We start from the raw sequence: 16,338 nt of genomic DNA, 5'->3' as shown, positions 1-16,338 counted from the left end.
CTCAGAGAAGGGGCACACCCCCACCAGCTTCAGCACCCACTCTAGGCAGGCTGAGGTGGAAGGCTCAGCTGGTAAAGTGTCCATCTAACACATATGGGGCCCAAGGCTCGTCTCAGCATAACCATAAACCAGGCATGGTGGTCCTAGTACTCGGGAGGTGGGGGAGGGGAATCAGTCTCTTGGCTTCACAGTGACTCTGAGGCCAGACTGGGATTACACAACATCCTGTCCTAAAATTAAAACCCCAAATATCCCAGAACACCCCAGCACATATTGGAGAGAGAGGTCAGAGGACAACTTGGAGAAGTCGCTCCTTTCCTTCAACCATGTGGGTTCCAGGGATCAAACACAGGTGTTTAGGCTTGGTGACAAGTGCCTTTAGTGGCTAAGCTAGTTGCTAGCAAGGGACAGAGGACACATCACATGGGGGAAAGCCAGCCATAAATCAGATTGGCCTCTAGGGTCTGAGGGAGCTAAGTATTTAGCTGGCTCCTCTGTTTGTGGAGAAAGGTGTGTGTCTGACGTTTTCTTAGATCACTGGAATAGAACCAGTGACCAAGCGCTCTCTCTGGGCTATGCTCCCAGACTTGTGTATGTGGTTTGGGATAACTTCTATGTGGTATAAAAAGGAACACCTTCTACTTGACACCAAAGAGGACTCTAGCCATCCTACATGGCTATCATGCTTCATGAAAGGGGCATTTAACTTGGGCGTCAAAGAGTTTTGGTTGGCTGTTAAGTTCTGGTTTCATACGTATCACCGTGTTCTCGCATGTTCCTGAATTTCACTTTTCTGATCTATAGAATCATAAAGACACTAGTAAGTCTTTCCCTAGATGGTCTCTGTGGTGAGAAAACGGGGTCTCATGTAGCATGTCCCTAACATAGTGGCTCTCACAAACCGAGACTCTGCTGTCAGCTACTACGAATGTAAACATGCACACGTGTGATTATGTATGTAGGGATGTGTGCATGCATGTATGTGGATATGTGAACAGCACTTATAAAGCCATGGGTGGGCATTCATATGAGTACATGTGTGCACATACATGTGCATGTGAACATGTAAGTGATCTAAGATTATGCTTCTCCATGAAGAAGATATCCAGACCATGGATTCAGAACTCTTTGTTAAAACTGTGGCTTTGGGTGGAGGATATACCTAGCGGTAGAGTACTTGCTGGCACACAGATCTCCAGCACCATAACATCACAGTCTTGTATGTATGTATGTATGTATGTATGTATGTATGTATGTATGTGTTGGGGGTTGGTCTGGTGCTGTATATACAAATGCTAAACACTGGACCCCAAAATTCAGTTACTCCCGACGAGCAGATCCTCACATTCACCAAGTGATGCTATATAAACCTTGCTTTCCAATTTAAAACGATTGGTTAAATAAAGGTGGCTACAGCCAGTTACTGGGGAGAGTAGAGGAGGGCGGAGTTTCAGTTACTGGGCTGGGAGGCTCAGGTAGGGACAGTGGAAGGAGGGGTGAAGGAGAACAGGAGCTTCCCCTCAGATGTGACGGGCCAGCAGCACGTGCCCAGTGAGCTGCACCCCAGGAAAGACTGCTGGAGCAGAATTAACTTGGGCAAGACTCGAGCAGCAAGTACCATGGGGAGAGCGGCTGGGAAGTAGCCAGCGGAGTGTTAGAAAACTAGGTTAGGGGTAATCTGTCAGTAATGGTGCAAGAGCTGATTAAATAAATCCCTAGGACGCGGCCTCAGTTATTGGGATGCTGGCTGGGTCATAGTAATAGAGTTGATTAAAATCCATTTGCATGTATGCATGTACGGACAGTTATGGTGGTTTGAATGAAAACAGCCCCTATAGGCCCACAGGGAGGTGTGGCCTTGTTGGAGGAAGTGTGTCACTGGGGGTGGGCTTTGGTGTGTCAGATGCTCAAGCCAGGCCCAGTGTCACTCTTTCTTCCTGGTGCCAACCTCTCCAGCACCATGTCTGCCGCCTACCACCATGCTCCCTGCACGATGACAATGGACTAACCCTCTGAAAATGTTTCCTAGCACCAGGAAAATATTTTCCTTTGTAGGAGTTGCTGTGGTCATGGTGCCTCTTCACAGAGATAGAAAGCAGACAGAAGACTATCACTGTGTAGCTCTGGCTTGCTAGGAACCCACTGTAGACCAGGTTATCTCTGAACTCACTGTAGACCAGGCTATCTCTGAACTCAGAGACAACCTCCTCCTGCCTCTGTCTACTGAATGCTAGCTAGGATGGAACACTTGCGCTAGCACGCCAGACAATTCTGTCTTTGAGTTGACATGCTTCATTATAATTTGCATCCTATGATTTCAGTATGAAAATTCAATAGTGCTCCTGAAATGGAGCCTTGATTAACTTTCTAGAAGATCTACCCTACAGGGGGCGGGGGGTGAGGGTGGGGAGCCTGATGTTGAAATCTTGGGCCTAAGACTTCTTTCCCAATGTTTTTGTAGCTTTACTCTCATGCTCACTGTCTTGGTGGTCTTTTTATTTTGATGTGTTGTTGTTGTTGTTGTTGATGTTTGTTTATGTTGAGACATGGTCTCACTATGTAGCTCATGCTGGCATTAGACTCACAGAGATTCTCCTGCCTCTGCTTCTCCAGTGTTGGGATTAAAGAACTCAGCCTCCTCCTGCCTCAGACTTGAAGGCATTAGAGTTGTGGGTGGGCACCACTACACCCAGCATGTTCTTAGTTTGAGTAGACAGAAAAGAAAGAAAGAACTTATTTTCAGGTGTTAAGGCATTCGGGCCCCACTGCTCGGGGCCACTCTGCCCCCAGATCTGAGATCTAACTGACCGGAAGGTCCTGGGGGACTGAATGAGATAAAACAGGAAAAGCGTCCAGAGTAGGGCCGGGGCAAAGGGGCAGGCAGGAAGGAAGGTAAGATGGAAAGGTGGAGAGGGACCTGGAATGAATGCTCAGAGGCCATGGCTGCAGAAGTAGCAGGGAACCCAAACCCCTGGCCACAGAGCTTTGGACCTTAGCTGACAGATGTGGTACCGTATTTACTGGTGTAATTGTGCCCTGGCGTTTTGTGCCAGACTTAGTAAAGCAGCATGGGGAAGCTCTCTCTCACTTCTGTGAATGAGCACGTTAATGCCCAGTGGCTGGAGGAACAACACACATATGCTAGGAGCTGTAATTTGAAGCTTACACTTGGTTATTATCCAAACAGACTTCTCATCCCCCATGTAACTGACTTTTGGCTACACTGGGCTTGAAACACAGCAACAAACACAAAGAAAACAAACAGAAAACCCCCAAACAAAACCTGCTGAGCGGGGAGAGTGATTTCGCACAAACAGAAGTCTCTCCTGTTTCCAGTTCTCTCTTGCCTAGGGGAGAAAGCCATCCTTGCAGTGAAGCCAAGGGAGGGATCTGAGTGGTATTCCGGACGTTAGTTGCCGTTAGTTGCCGTGGCTTTAAGGGGCTGCTGCTGTGCCAGCACAGCTGGGATTGAGCTCCAACCAAATGCACACTAGCCGTGAAAGCCGCCCCCCCACCCCCAGACCTAATATCAGTGTCAGCTTCGTTTCACATGACGCATGCCCTCTGCCACGTCAGCTAGCCCTTTAGAAGCAGTTGGAGCGCCAGGTACTTGTTACTGGCTGCCAAGGAAATCTGGTCACTGCCAGGACGATTTCTGAGGTATTATAAGGACAAGTCTTGGGACATTTCCTAGCAAGCCCCACATTTTGGCAAGGTCTCCCAGATGAGATGTCCTGAGTCATGCTCTGGACATGTCTTGCTGTGATCATGCACAGCAGAGGGGCTGCAACTAAGCACCAGCCAGGGAAGGCTGCGCTCTATAGCTGAGCTGCACGGCCACCTCATGATCTGTGTGCATGTATGTATGCCACCTCATGTGCATGTATGTATGCAGGTGCACGGGTGCATTAAGATTGGTCTTGTGCGCTGTGTATTCAGACGTTGAGCTCTGTGCCCCAAGGTCAGGTTGCAGTCTGGACATGGGCAATGTGTTGAGCACTGTGCTGTAAAAGAATGCTCCCCAGTGATCTCTGATTCGATAATAAAAGGTTAGAGCCTGTGACCATGAAGGGGAGAGAGGAAGGCAGGACTTGAGGTCGTGTAGGGGATCTCGGGCGGGACCAAGGAGGAGAAGGAGGTCTCCATGACTCAGGATGGGCCATGAGCACGTGACCAAGAGGAAATCTCCCTGATCGCCCTGAAGACACATGAGCACAGCAAATAGAGGAAGACTCAGTTGGCAAGTAACACAAGGCCTACGACAGGGATCTAGGTCAGATCAGCTTAGAACCTGCCTGGTTTCCGGCTTATAGCTGGTTAATCAAAGTATCAGGGCTGGAGAGATGGCTCAGTGGTTAAGAGCACCGACTGCTCTCCCAGAGGTCCTGAGTTCAGTTCCCAGTAACCACATGGTGGCTCACAACCATCTGTAATAGAACCCAATGCCCTCTCTGGCGTGTCTGAAGATAGCTACAGTGTACTCATATAAATAAAATAAATAGATCTTAAACTTTGTTTGTTTGTTTTACCAGGTTTCTGTGACTTTTATTTGGGATTTATACAGGCTAGACTCGGGCAGAAATGCTCTGTAACGCTTCTATACATGCGTATGCGGGTATGTCTGCTCCTGTGCATACGTGTATGTGGAAGCCAAAGGACGACTTCAGGTGTGGCCCTCAAATGCTTGTTTTTTTGAGACTGGGTTACTCACTGGCCTGGAACTCCCTGAGTAGGGTAAGCTGGGTAGCCAGTGAGCTCCCAACACTTAGCTGTCTATGTGGGTGCTGGGTGGGGATTGAACTCAAGTCTTCATGCCTGGTCAGCAAGCACATGAATGCCTTAAGGGCTCCTTCCCTCCCCAGCCCTGTGATGTGATTCCTAGATGAGGAAAAACCTAAGGGCAAGCAAGGATAGCAATAAAACAGTCACCATATTTCTATGATGTTTCTCCTTTTCAAAGCACATTCTCATGTCACGGCTGGAAGGCAAGATGCTCAGACCTGGAGCCTTTAACTACAAGGTACAGCAAAGGCTCCCCCCCCCCGTTATTCTGTGAGAGCAGCCATCACCTGAAGCTTGGGGACCTTTCCCATGCCCTCCTCAGCCCTGGGGCCCCTCTGCACGGATCCCAGCAGCCACTGCGTCCTACTTACAGGTCATAGACGCAGTTCGGAGTGAAGGAGTGATTGGCCTTGTGTCCCAAGGAGGCACAGTACTTGGACACGTGGTTGTAGGGCTCGGGCACATCAATGACTGTCTCCTCGTCCAGGGAGAGAGTGTTCCCATTTAGGGCCCAATCCCTGCTGTCAACCTGCAAAACACAGGGCAGTCGTGCTAGAAGAGAGCCTTCCTCACCAAAGCTCGCAGCGTGTCAGAGGCGCTAACTCACTTAGCTTAACACTTCACAGTGAGTGCGCCGCAGACACGCAAGACAGCCAAGACGTCTTCCCACGCAAGGACGGTGCAACCAGACAGCTCAACCCACTGCTTATAGGATTCTCCTCATTCCAGATAGAAGAAAAGGATTTCCAGCCTTTACAAAGACACACAAAAATATCAGATAGACCTGAACTGAAAATAAACGGAGGAGAGAGGCTGTCGAGATGGCTCGGTGGGTATGGCTGCTCGCGACCACGTGACCACGCCCGACCTCCTGAGTCCAGTCCACAGAGCCACAGTCGAAGGTGAGAACTTATTCCAGGAAACTGTGCTCTGATCTCCACTCTCGAACAGCGGCACATGATGCCTCCAAATAATCTCTCTCTCTTTTTTTTTTTTTCCTAGACATGGTTTCTCTATGTAGCCCTGGCTATCCTTAAACAGCTCAGAGATCTTCCTGCCCCTGCTTCCCCAGTGCTGGGGATTAAAGGGGTGCACTAACACTATCCAGTCACAAATGCATTTTTAAGACATTTATTAAAAGGTCCGAATTTCTGTTCCAGCAGAGGGACCAGGAAACAGTCTCTAAGCCTGTGTGCTTCCCTACCTGTGTGTGACTTTTCACCTCCAGCACAACCGCCAGGCCTCAGGCTGGACATTGGGAGGCCAGCAGAACAGCCCTTTGGCTTTAAAAAAAAATGATATTCTTGTTTATCTTCAGATTGTACAAATCTTTTTACTAAGCCTTTTACTAAAAAAGGGTCGTGTTTTCATAGGAACTTTTAGACTCCAGAAGGCGTGTCCAGGTTTCTGACACTGTGACACAATTGTGGTCTACAATTCATGTTTGTGAGCCACAAACAAAACAAGGGGCTGGCGAGGTGGCTCAGTAGTTAAGAGCACTGACTGCTCTCCCAGAGGTCCTGAGTTCAATTCCCAGCCACCACATGGTGGCTCATCTGTAACGGGATCTGATGCCCTCTTCTGGTATATCTCAAGACAGCTACTGTATACTTACATATAATGAATACACAAATCTTTAAAAAGAAACTATAAAAAATAGAAACAATATTTCTGTTTTTCTTTCTTTTTTTTTAATTAATTAATTTTTTTTTTTTTTTTTTTTTTTTGAGACAGGGTTTCTCTGTGCAGCTCTGGCTGTCCTGGAACTCAACTCTGTAGACCAGGCTGGCCTAGAACTCAGAAATCCGCCTGCCTCTGCCTCCTGAGTGCTGGGATTAAAGGCATGTGCCACCACACCCAGCCAAAACAATATTTCTTGAGCTTTAAGTAAACTTACAGCTTTCTCTTAGGCTATGTCTGCAGTTATCCTTGGCCACATATAGCCTGTGAATCACAGATTGGCCACCCTGCCTGCCTAGGTGACCTGACTTCCTCCAATACACTACATTTAGATGTGACATTCAGTCCACGGCCGGTCTCATCTCTCATCACTCCTAACCTGCCATGGAAGTAAGTGTATGTGGTGTGGTTTGTGCCATTAGGTGGGTGTTAGAGGATCAAGTGTACAGGATGCGAGCCGCATCTCCTGCATTGCTGCAACCATCATGGTATCAGATGCCAGCTTCTGCATTCGAAACCTCCCTTGAACTATGCAGTTCACTGTATTTGTGACCTGGGGCAAACTGTTTAATCTCTCTTAGGCTTTCTTTTCCTCATCCAAAGAGCGTTCAAATAAAGACGCACACAGGTTTAGCATTTAAAAACCCAGAATGCTTCCAAATTCAAACCTTTTTGAGGCTGCTGTGATGTAATCGGAAGAAGCCACACCTGACCTCATTTTTGTCACAGGCGAAACGTCGACGCAGTAAACATACAGAATAGCTGCCAAAGGCAACTGTGTGGGGAGGCCAGAGAACAGCTTCAGTGTCCTTCCCCAAGGATTCTCGATATCTGTCTGTCTGTCTGCCTGACTTCCGTCTTTTCTTCCTTTCATCCTTTTGTCTTTTGGAGACAAGATTTCTCTGTGTATTCCAGGTTGTCCTGGGACCCTTTCTTTTTCTTTCTTTCTTTCTTTCTTTCTTTCTTTCTTTCTTTCTTTCCTTCCTTCCTTCCTTCCTTCCTCCCTCCTTCCTTCTTTTCTCCCCTCCCTCCCCCTCCCCTCCCCTCCCCTCCCCTCCCCTTCCCTCCCTCCCTCCCTCCCTCCCTCCCTCCCTCCCTCCCTTCCTTCCTCCCTTCCTTCCTTCCTTCCTTCCTTCCTTCCTTCCTTCCTTCCTTCCTTCCTTCCCGGGGGTTTCTCACTGCCTAGAACTTGCTCAGCAGGCTAGGCTGGCTGGCCAGTGAGTCCCAGGGACGCCCCTGTCTGCAGCTCCCCAGGGCTACGGTTGCAAGCATCTGCCACCACGCCCAGCTTTTCACACTGAGGCTCTGGGGACTTGACGAGTCTCCTTCTCCCTACAAGGCAGACACTTTAAATCGCTGCAGCATCTCTCCATTACCCCCAACCCACAAGATATGACCTTGACCTATATAGCCCAGGCTTGCCCAGGACGCATGACTCTCCAGCCTCATCCTCACAAACAAAGGGGGTATGGGTCCATGCCTTGCCTGACACTCCCTCATGATTCTGAGAGTAGATGATGGACAGACTGAAAGGAATTCATTTTCAGGGGCTGAGACTCAGATGGGGACACCGCTGTGTAATGGACCTGGACGACCCTCACGCTTTCGGCCTTTCAGGTGCTAAGATTACAGGCACGCAGCACTGCACCCTGCCTGTCAACTTTTAGCTTTTGAGTTTGGATTTTTTTTCCCCCACTAAAACCCTTCCTGGCAAGATGGAGACTATCGTATAATGTTGCATTAGCATGGGGGCGGGGGGACTTTCCTAAAAACATACCACGTTGGAGGCCATTAATTCATTATTAGGAATCTAACTAGATCTTGGGTTTCAGATGTTGGGCGTGGTCTAGAGGAGACACAAGACTGTGTCATTGTCCCACTTTCCATGACCATGAAAGAGGCTTGCTTAAGCTAAGGGACTTTAGTCCATTAGGTTGAATTCACATCTTTCCCCCTTACCTCTTGGTGTGTAATTCGGACTCCATTATAAAACGACATAACAGTATTGGGTCCCACTGCTACCTTGGAAAACAGCCCTTCTCCAGCACTGGAGATGAGAGAGTCGGCAACATAAACCCTAAATATAGATATAATAATAAAAATCAGATCGTGAGCTTTTCAACGTGACCCATCACTTCATGTCAATCACCAAAATTCCATTACAAATTATTCCAATTATTCAACAAAGGAAGGGGGAGGGTCAAGAAAGTAAACTGCAATATGTTAGTAACAGGAATGGAAGAAACACCTTTTATCTCTGCAAGCTCTGTATTCAAATTGAACTCTACCCCACTCCTTTAGATGAAGTATCTGGCTCAGGCTGGCCTCAGACTTGTTCCTGAGCCAATGACAACAGGAACTCCTTCTTAATTATTATTTTATTTTGAGACAGGTTCTCTCTGTGTAGCCCTGGCTATCCTGGAACTCTTTCTATAGATCAGGCTGGCCTCGAACTCACAGAGATCCCCTTCCTCTGCTTCCAGGGAATCCAGTGACAACCACCTGACGATAATGATGAACTACCAATCTTCCTGCTCCCACCTCAAGTGCCCAATTTTCTGTGGTGCCAGAGATCAAACCTAGGGTTTTGAGAATACCAGGTACACATTCTATTAACGGAGCCGCATCCCCAGGCCTCAAACAAGCTTCCCTAGGGCTGGGGAGATGGCTGCTCTTCTAGACCACCTGGGTTTGGTTCCCAGCACCCATATGGCATCTCATAATTATTTGTAACCACAGTGCCAGGGATCTGATGCCCTCCTCTGGCCCCTGTGAACAGTGTACCCACATGGTGCACAGATACACATGCAAACACTCATACACATAATTTTTAAAAAAGTCTTCTTTAACAAGGAGTAATTATTATAGATCTCTAAAGCTACCCATACCTGATATACCTTTTTGAAAAGGAAGATAACATTTACAGCTAATGGTGATTTTTAGTCTTACCAGACAAGAAAACATTCCCCAGCTTTTCAAAGCCAGATCACAGAGAAAGACCATTTCTTAGTTAAATGCCAAGACGGACTGTTCACACAAAAGGTGACAATGAATCAGATATATCCAACAAGAATTTCCCAACAAAGGGGTTAAAGCAGCGGTCAGCTAGCTACAGGTCAAATCTGACTGCTGCTCATTTTTGTTGATAAAGTTTTATTGAGACACAGTTGTCTCTCCCAGTTTGCTGAAGACCGTGTCTGACTACTGCTGGGCTCAGAGGGAGAGATGAGTCTGTGCATCAGACAACACAAGGCCCCCCAAGCTTCCACATTGTTACTCAGGGTGAAAAAGGTTCCTACGAATAGCTTTACAAGACAAGCACTCTCGGTTGTGGAGTGGATGTAATAGAAACGTATGCTCCACCAACAAAGCTTCCATTTCTTCATGCGCTGTGATGGATGGCCCTGCTAGAGGCTGGACACCTGTAATTTTGGCTTATTTTTATGGACTAGAAAGCTGAATTATTGCTTCCAATTCTGCTCCTTTCCTGTGACAGAATGATACATCTCACCCTTTTGCCAGGTGACCTCGTGACACTCCCTTCAGCGCAGGAGCGTTGTATATACCCCACCCTGCTGACTCTGCTGTTAGAAGACAGAGGAAGGCCCTGCTGCTTGGCTTCAGGTGTTAAGAGACATGATGAGTTTCTGCCAGTCTCTTCCAGTTTCCACTGTCTCCAGGAAAAAAATATGCCCTGGAGTTGTTTTTCCTTTAGCCAGAGTCTTGGAATGAAGAGATGTGAAACAGACCTGAACCCGACTTGAATCCTGGAGCCCAGCCTAGTCTGGCTGAGCCTGGTGAAGCCCAAATAAAAAATGGCTGAACCGAAGCCAACCCTCCGAACCATGCGTAGAACACAAAATGCTCGCCCCTGTAAACAGCTAAGCGGTTTGAGAGAGTATTGCTATGCAGAATTTCACAACAGCAGCCTAGCTTGATAGCTACAGTTGGCCCTGTAGTGTTTTGGGGCTAACACAGAAAACAGTCTGCACCCTGGCCCTGGGCCAGAACCTCTTGTCAAAAAAGGACATTTTTCTCCCTGCCTGTGGCACTGCGGGATCAGCTTGGTCAGGCAGACCAGGAGAAGGCTTGTTTCTCAGATGGGAGCAGAAAGTAAACAAGAGCTAACCCATGCCCTGGGGGTTGTGGACTGTCCTTACTCAGAAGTAGACCAGCTGCTGGAGAGTGAGAATTCTGAGCACCTAGGCCAAGCTAAAGGGCAGCCAACTGCATAGGTTAGGAGTGAAATGGCCAGACTTGACTAGGCGGGGAGCTTTTATGATCGCCATTATTAGCTGTCTTTCTACACTGTCTTCCGTTATAAATAAGGAGGTTGCCTTATGGTCCAAGGATCAGGCTGCAGAGAATAGAAGTTGTGCTGAAGGGACAGGGCAGGCTTGAAAGGAGGAGGCTAGAGGGAGCCCTGACAGGACCTGTAACACGGCTCTGTGGGTGAAAGCACCTGTTTCAAGCCTGACTCCTTCCACCTGGTGGAAGGAAAGAACTGGTTTCAGAAGTTGTTCTCTAATTTGTACGTGCTTGCTTCCCCATCCACCCGGAGTCCTGAGAAAGGGACTGACGGACTGACCCAACACCTTTCCTAGAGAATTCGTTCTGGGACAAGATGAACTGGCTATTGATAGTGTAGACACTTTCCACGGTCAGGCTCGCTATAAGCGTGTAACTGGTCTTCCTCAGGATACCCAAATCCTTACTTGGAAGATGTGCCAAGGAAAAGCGCTCATTATGGAGGGGCTTGGGGTTGAGCAAGAGCCCAGCCTGAGCAGAGAGCCACAGGAGAACGAGGGTGCCCACCACCAGGGCACACACAGGGCAGTGAAAGGCACAAGGAAACAGTTACCTCTCAGACTCATAAGGGTCTGGAAGGAGGGCATCGCTGGAGATGCAGGAGGAAGTCGATTTATCAAAGTGGTACACGGAACCTAAAAGGCAAATCCACACGTGAGTTCAGGTGCAGAGCCCGGCAGCACACACAGATGTGTTCCTCATCATGGGAGGGCCCAATCAATCATGCGTGCCAATCTGGTCACGACAGCTAGAATAGCTAAGTCGACCTCTGCCCATTTACTCTTTGATTAGGTTTTTGAATCTTGCCTCCCCCCACCCTCCCACTTAGTAGGAGACAGGGCCCTACTAAGTTGTCCAGCCTGGCTTTGACCTTATAATCCTCAAGTTTTTGAGTGGGTGAGATTACAGACCTGCATTTACCAGCCCTGGTTTAGTTTAAGTCTTAATGGACAACCATCAGACTTAACTCTTGGGATTCCTATTTGTTGAGTTTCCTTTATTCAAGTGCCTTAAAAACCTGCTTGGGTACCTAAAATTTTAAGAAAAACAAAAAACACTTTTTAATAGAATTTTCAGACTTTTTGATTAGAACAAACTGGGTAATGGTTTTTAAATTTCTCTGAGGGTCTCTTCATCCCAGACAGTCTGTAAACTATAGCAGAGCCCAGCACATGACTCAGCCTCACAGAATTAAGAACGACATTGCTCTCCATGCTACATGAACTGTCATTTGGCTTCTGTCTTGGTGGCTCAGCACCCGGGGCGTGATGATTCCTGAAGATAGATATGCAACTGTCCTAGAATCACTGTTGGCTTTCTGTCAACCTTGGCAAATGCCGAGGGTTCATAAACAAAGAAACAAGATTTGGAACCAGGTACGGGGTAGTAAACTCCTACAAAGCAAATTATTTTTAGCACCAAGACCACACAAGCAATCCCATCAGTCAGGCCTTCAGTGGCTGTCATGGTTACCAGACCCCTTTCCTGTTGTTTAAAATACAATGGTAACCTACATGAATACCTCAAACTTAAGTTAGAAAACCCAAATCAGCCAGCGACAACCTAGGACCAGACCACTTAAGGATTGCAAAAGTGGGACTTTCAGGTGGGCAACTTGGTTACACGGGAGGCAGGAGAGCCGTGAAGCTAAGCAGGGAGCCCAGAGGAATTCAGGGATCATGTTCTCCCAGGCCCCACAATGCATCTGTGGTAAGCAGCCTCTTGGGCTTACACAAACTCAGACATCAGATACACAGGAGCCTGGGAAACAGCCTGTCAAAGAAGCAGGCAGAGGAATACAAGGGATAGTGTAATGGCCCTCTTTGGTTGTAAAACTTTACTACATCTGAAACTAACCGAAATCCAAGTGGCTCCGTACACCTGTGAGGGATCTGTTTTTCTTTCTTTCTTTCTTTCTTTCTTTCTTTCTTTCTTTCTTTCTTTCTTTCTTTCTTTCTTTCTTTCTTTCTTTCTTCCTTCCTTCCTTCCTTCCTTCCTTCCTTCCTTCCTTCCTTCCTTCCTTCCTTTCTTTCTTTCTTTCTTTCTTTCTTTCTTTCTTTCTTTCTTTCTTTCGTTGTAAAACTTTACTACATCTGAAACTAACCAAAATCCAAGTGGTTCCGTACACCTGTGAGGGATTTGTCTGTCTTTCTTTCTTTCTTTCTTTCTTTCTTTCTTTCTTTCTTTCTTTCTTTCTTTCTTTTAGATTTACTTATTTATTATATTTACACTGTAGCTGTCTTCAGACACTCCAGCAGAGGGAGTCAGATCTCGTTAGGGATGGTTGTGAGCCAGCATGTGGTTGCTGGGATTTGAACTCTGGACCTTCGGGAAGAGTAGTCGGGTGCTCTTACCCACTAAGCCATCTCATTAGCCTGGGATCTGTTTTCGTAATTAAATCATTTGCAGTGGGAGGCACCGCCTTTAATCCGGATCTTTAGAGGTGGGAAGATCCATCTTTAACCTGGACCACACGTTCTCAAAGACAACGTGACCCAGACCATGACTCAGTAGTTGCTGGAATTTGAGAATCAAACCATGTGACTTAAAGTTCTGCCTCTTGGGTAGTTTTAAATTTGTATCTCGGCTAGGGCTGGAGCCCCACTTGAGAACACTTAGCTGCCATATACCAGCCCTAAAGTCTGAACTCTAGAGCTGCACAATGAATAATGTCAAAGCGCACCACTAGATCCCACTTAAAATGCCGCAATGGAGTCGGGCAGTGGTGGCACATGCACTCCTTTAACCCCAGCACTGGGGAGACTGAGGCAGGTGGATCTCTGAGTTTGAGGCCAGCTGGTCTACAGAGGAAGTTCCAGGTCAACCGGGGACATAGAGAAATTGTCTCAAAAACAAAACAAAGCATGACCCAAAACTCCTGTAATGGGCTAGAGAGATGGCTCAGAGGTTAAGATTACTGACTGCTCTTGCTGAGGTCCTGGGTTCTATTCCCAGTACCCACTTGGCAGCTCCCAACTATATCACCAGGTCCAGGGGATCCAACGCCCCTCCTCTGGCTTCTAGGCATGTTGGACAGCCATCGATCTCTGCATTTGCCACCATTCACCTGCCAAAGAGGTGGGGTGGAACAGCAGGCATCAATTTTAAATTAAAAACAAAAACCAAAAAAACACCCTTCATTTTGGGATTAAATGAGTTTATACTTGTGTGTTGGGGTGAATGCCAGCAGCAACTTGTACGAGGGTGACTTTGAGGGGTGGTCCTCAGGTCCCATCTACCTTGTGATTCAGAGATTTTGCAGGCCTGGAGTTGGTCAGCAAGTTCTGGGGATCTGCCTGTCTCCCAGTCTCCCCTTTTCCCCATCTCCAGTGCCAGGTAGCTTTTGTACATGGGATTTTGAGCTCCAACTCTGGTGGCGAGCACTTTCCTACGGAGCTATTTCCACAGCTCCTAGACTAACAGTGAAAATACAGAAAAGCACAAAGAAAGCACAGGATGTTCTCGCTATTTCTCATAATGGTGACTTTTAAAAAGGATTTTATATATATTTATCATGTGTGTGTGCATACACACATACTGTGCCTGTATGCTTGTGGGGGGGGGGGTGTCCAAGGACAGCTTTCAGGAATTGACTCTTCATTCTCTACACAGGTCCCAGAGATCGAACTCAGGTCGTAGGCTTTTGAAGCAAGCTCCTTTAGCTGCAGAGCTGTCTCACAGGCTTACTCAGCTCTTCAGCTTATACAGATTTTGAAGTTGATTTGATTTGATTCCTTAATAGTATAAAAATCACAGCTCAGTGTTTTAGGGCTACCGTCATCTGAACTGAGTGAATTGCCACCTCTGTCCCTTCTGGAGTCATGGGCGCCTCCTCCCGTGACTCCTCGGCATATCCCACTGACACACACGCTACACTTTCTCTGTCTCTCACACTTTGTCATGTGACTTGCAACATATGTGAGTGAAAGATTCACGGGGAGGCTTCAGGAGGCCCTGCTGGTATTGTCTGATTATTCTCTGACACATCTATGAACCACTGTGAGATGCTCTTGCCCAACAGGGCCACTGTGCCTTCAGATTTGGCTCAAAGATAAAACACAGATCAAATCTGACCAGAAGCTCAGAGTTTAGCCTGGCTCAGCCCAGACCAGGCTAGACCAGCTGAACCCGGGACACAGCAGGCCTGCGTCTGCTGTCATAAAAGAGGGAGAGGCCTAGGGGTCTGGGTTTTTTTGCCCAAACCTTACTGACATGCCATTAAAGTGGGCTGCTCAGGGAAGAAAAGGAACTCTGCCACCTGTCACTCCACTGGAAGCAGATCCAACTTACTTCCCGATGTCACTTCAAAGTGTGGCCTCCCTTCTTCGGTGGCCATGAGGGTGGCCAGTTTCCCTTCAAGCATCTCTCCATCAATGAACTTCCCATAGAGCGCAGTCCTCTGGTCAGGGTACACATAGGCGATCTTTTCTCCCGTCATCTCCCCATCTTCATTGACTTCCCCGACGAGGCTGCCTCCATCCTGGCAGGAGAAACCCGGACATGGAGATATTACATAAAGGATTCCTCTGTAGGGTATGAGTTCAAGAGAGTCCTCTTCCGCACCCCACTGTGAAGAAAGTTGACACTGAGTTTTAAACTTAAGAATCTAGAGCTTTTGACAAGAGAGAAGGCTCTTGATGCCTCTGTCACATGCAAATGGACTTCTGGAATGTTCTACGCATAGGGGGCTTGCATGCCTCATTTAGAGGAGGAGACTGAAGGGTACTCCAGGGTACTAATCCTGGATCAGTTAGTAGCATGCTGGCTTGATGTGTATTGAAGAAACAAACACGTTAAGCTCATAACATAATGCAAACATTTAAAGGAAATAGAAGCTGTATGTTATTGTTATTACAGTGCACACCTGTAACCTCAGCGTTCCAAAGACTGAGGCATAAGGATTGTGAATTTTAGGTCAGTCTAGGCTACAAACTATTTCTGTCTCGAATTCCCTCAAAAAAGGTGTGTGTGTGTGGGGGGGGGAGTACAAGTATCTATAGCAGGGTATTATTATCTGCTAGTCATATGGTCTCACATCTTTTTGTTTGTTTGTTTGTTTGTTGTTTTTTGGGTTTTTTCTTTTTTTTTTTTGGTTTTTTGAGACAGGGTTTCTCTGTATAGCCCTGGCTGTCTTGGAACTCACTCTGTAGACTAGGCTGGCCTCGAACTCAGAAATCCGCCTGCCTCTGCCTCCGAACTGCTAGGATTAAAGGCATACGCCACAATTGCCTGGCATGGTCTCACATCTTAAAACTTTCTTTTCTTTTAAAAATAATTTATTTTGTGTGCATGGCTGCTTTACCTGCCTATGTGTCTGTGCACTACGTGCATATAGTGGGAGAAGAGGGTAACAGGACTGGAGCTGGGTTACAGCCAGTTATGAGGGTGCTGGGACTTGAACTTGGGTCCTCTGGTTGAGTACCCAGTGCTCTAACCACTGAACTATCTCTACAGTCCATCTGTCTTCCTTCCTTTTTCTCGTTCTGGTTTTTTGTTTGTTTGTTTGTTTGTTTAATTTTAAGAAAAGTTCTTGCTATGTTTTTGAGCCTGGCTTTGGATTCATTATCT

At 47.2% G+C, this 16,338-nt stretch overlaps 1 protein-coding gene across 1 annotated transcript in view; it reads right to left on the bottom strand.

Annotated features, from left to right (window-relative positions):
* The window catches only part of Setd7 (SET domain containing 7, histone lysine methyltransferase), a 44,929-nt gene that overhangs the window by 6,064 nt on the left and 22,527 nt on the right, over window positions 1-16,338 (bottom strand). Inside the window, exons 4-7 of the mRNA XM_021158736.3 lie at window positions 15,061-15,250; window positions 11,324-11,405; window positions 8,422-8,539; window positions 5,154-5,311 (exon numbers count right to left, since the gene is read on the bottom strand). Coding sequence (XP_021014395.1) covers window positions 5,154-5,311; window positions 8,422-8,539; window positions 11,324-11,405; window positions 15,061-15,250 — 548 coding nt within the window. The remainder of the gene's footprint in view (window positions 1-5,153; window positions 5,312-8,421; window positions 8,540-11,323; window positions 11,406-15,060; window positions 15,251-16,338) is intronic.

This window comes from Mus caroli, unplaced genomic scaffold (genome assembly GCF_978045245.1).
Source record: "Mus caroli unplaced genomic scaffold, Mus_caroli_1 scaffold_3, whole genome shotgun sequence".
Lineage (NCBI taxonomy): Eukaryota > Metazoa > Chordata > Mammalia > Rodentia > Muridae > Mus > Mus caroli.
This window is presented reverse-complemented; position numbering and strand designations above follow the sequence as displayed.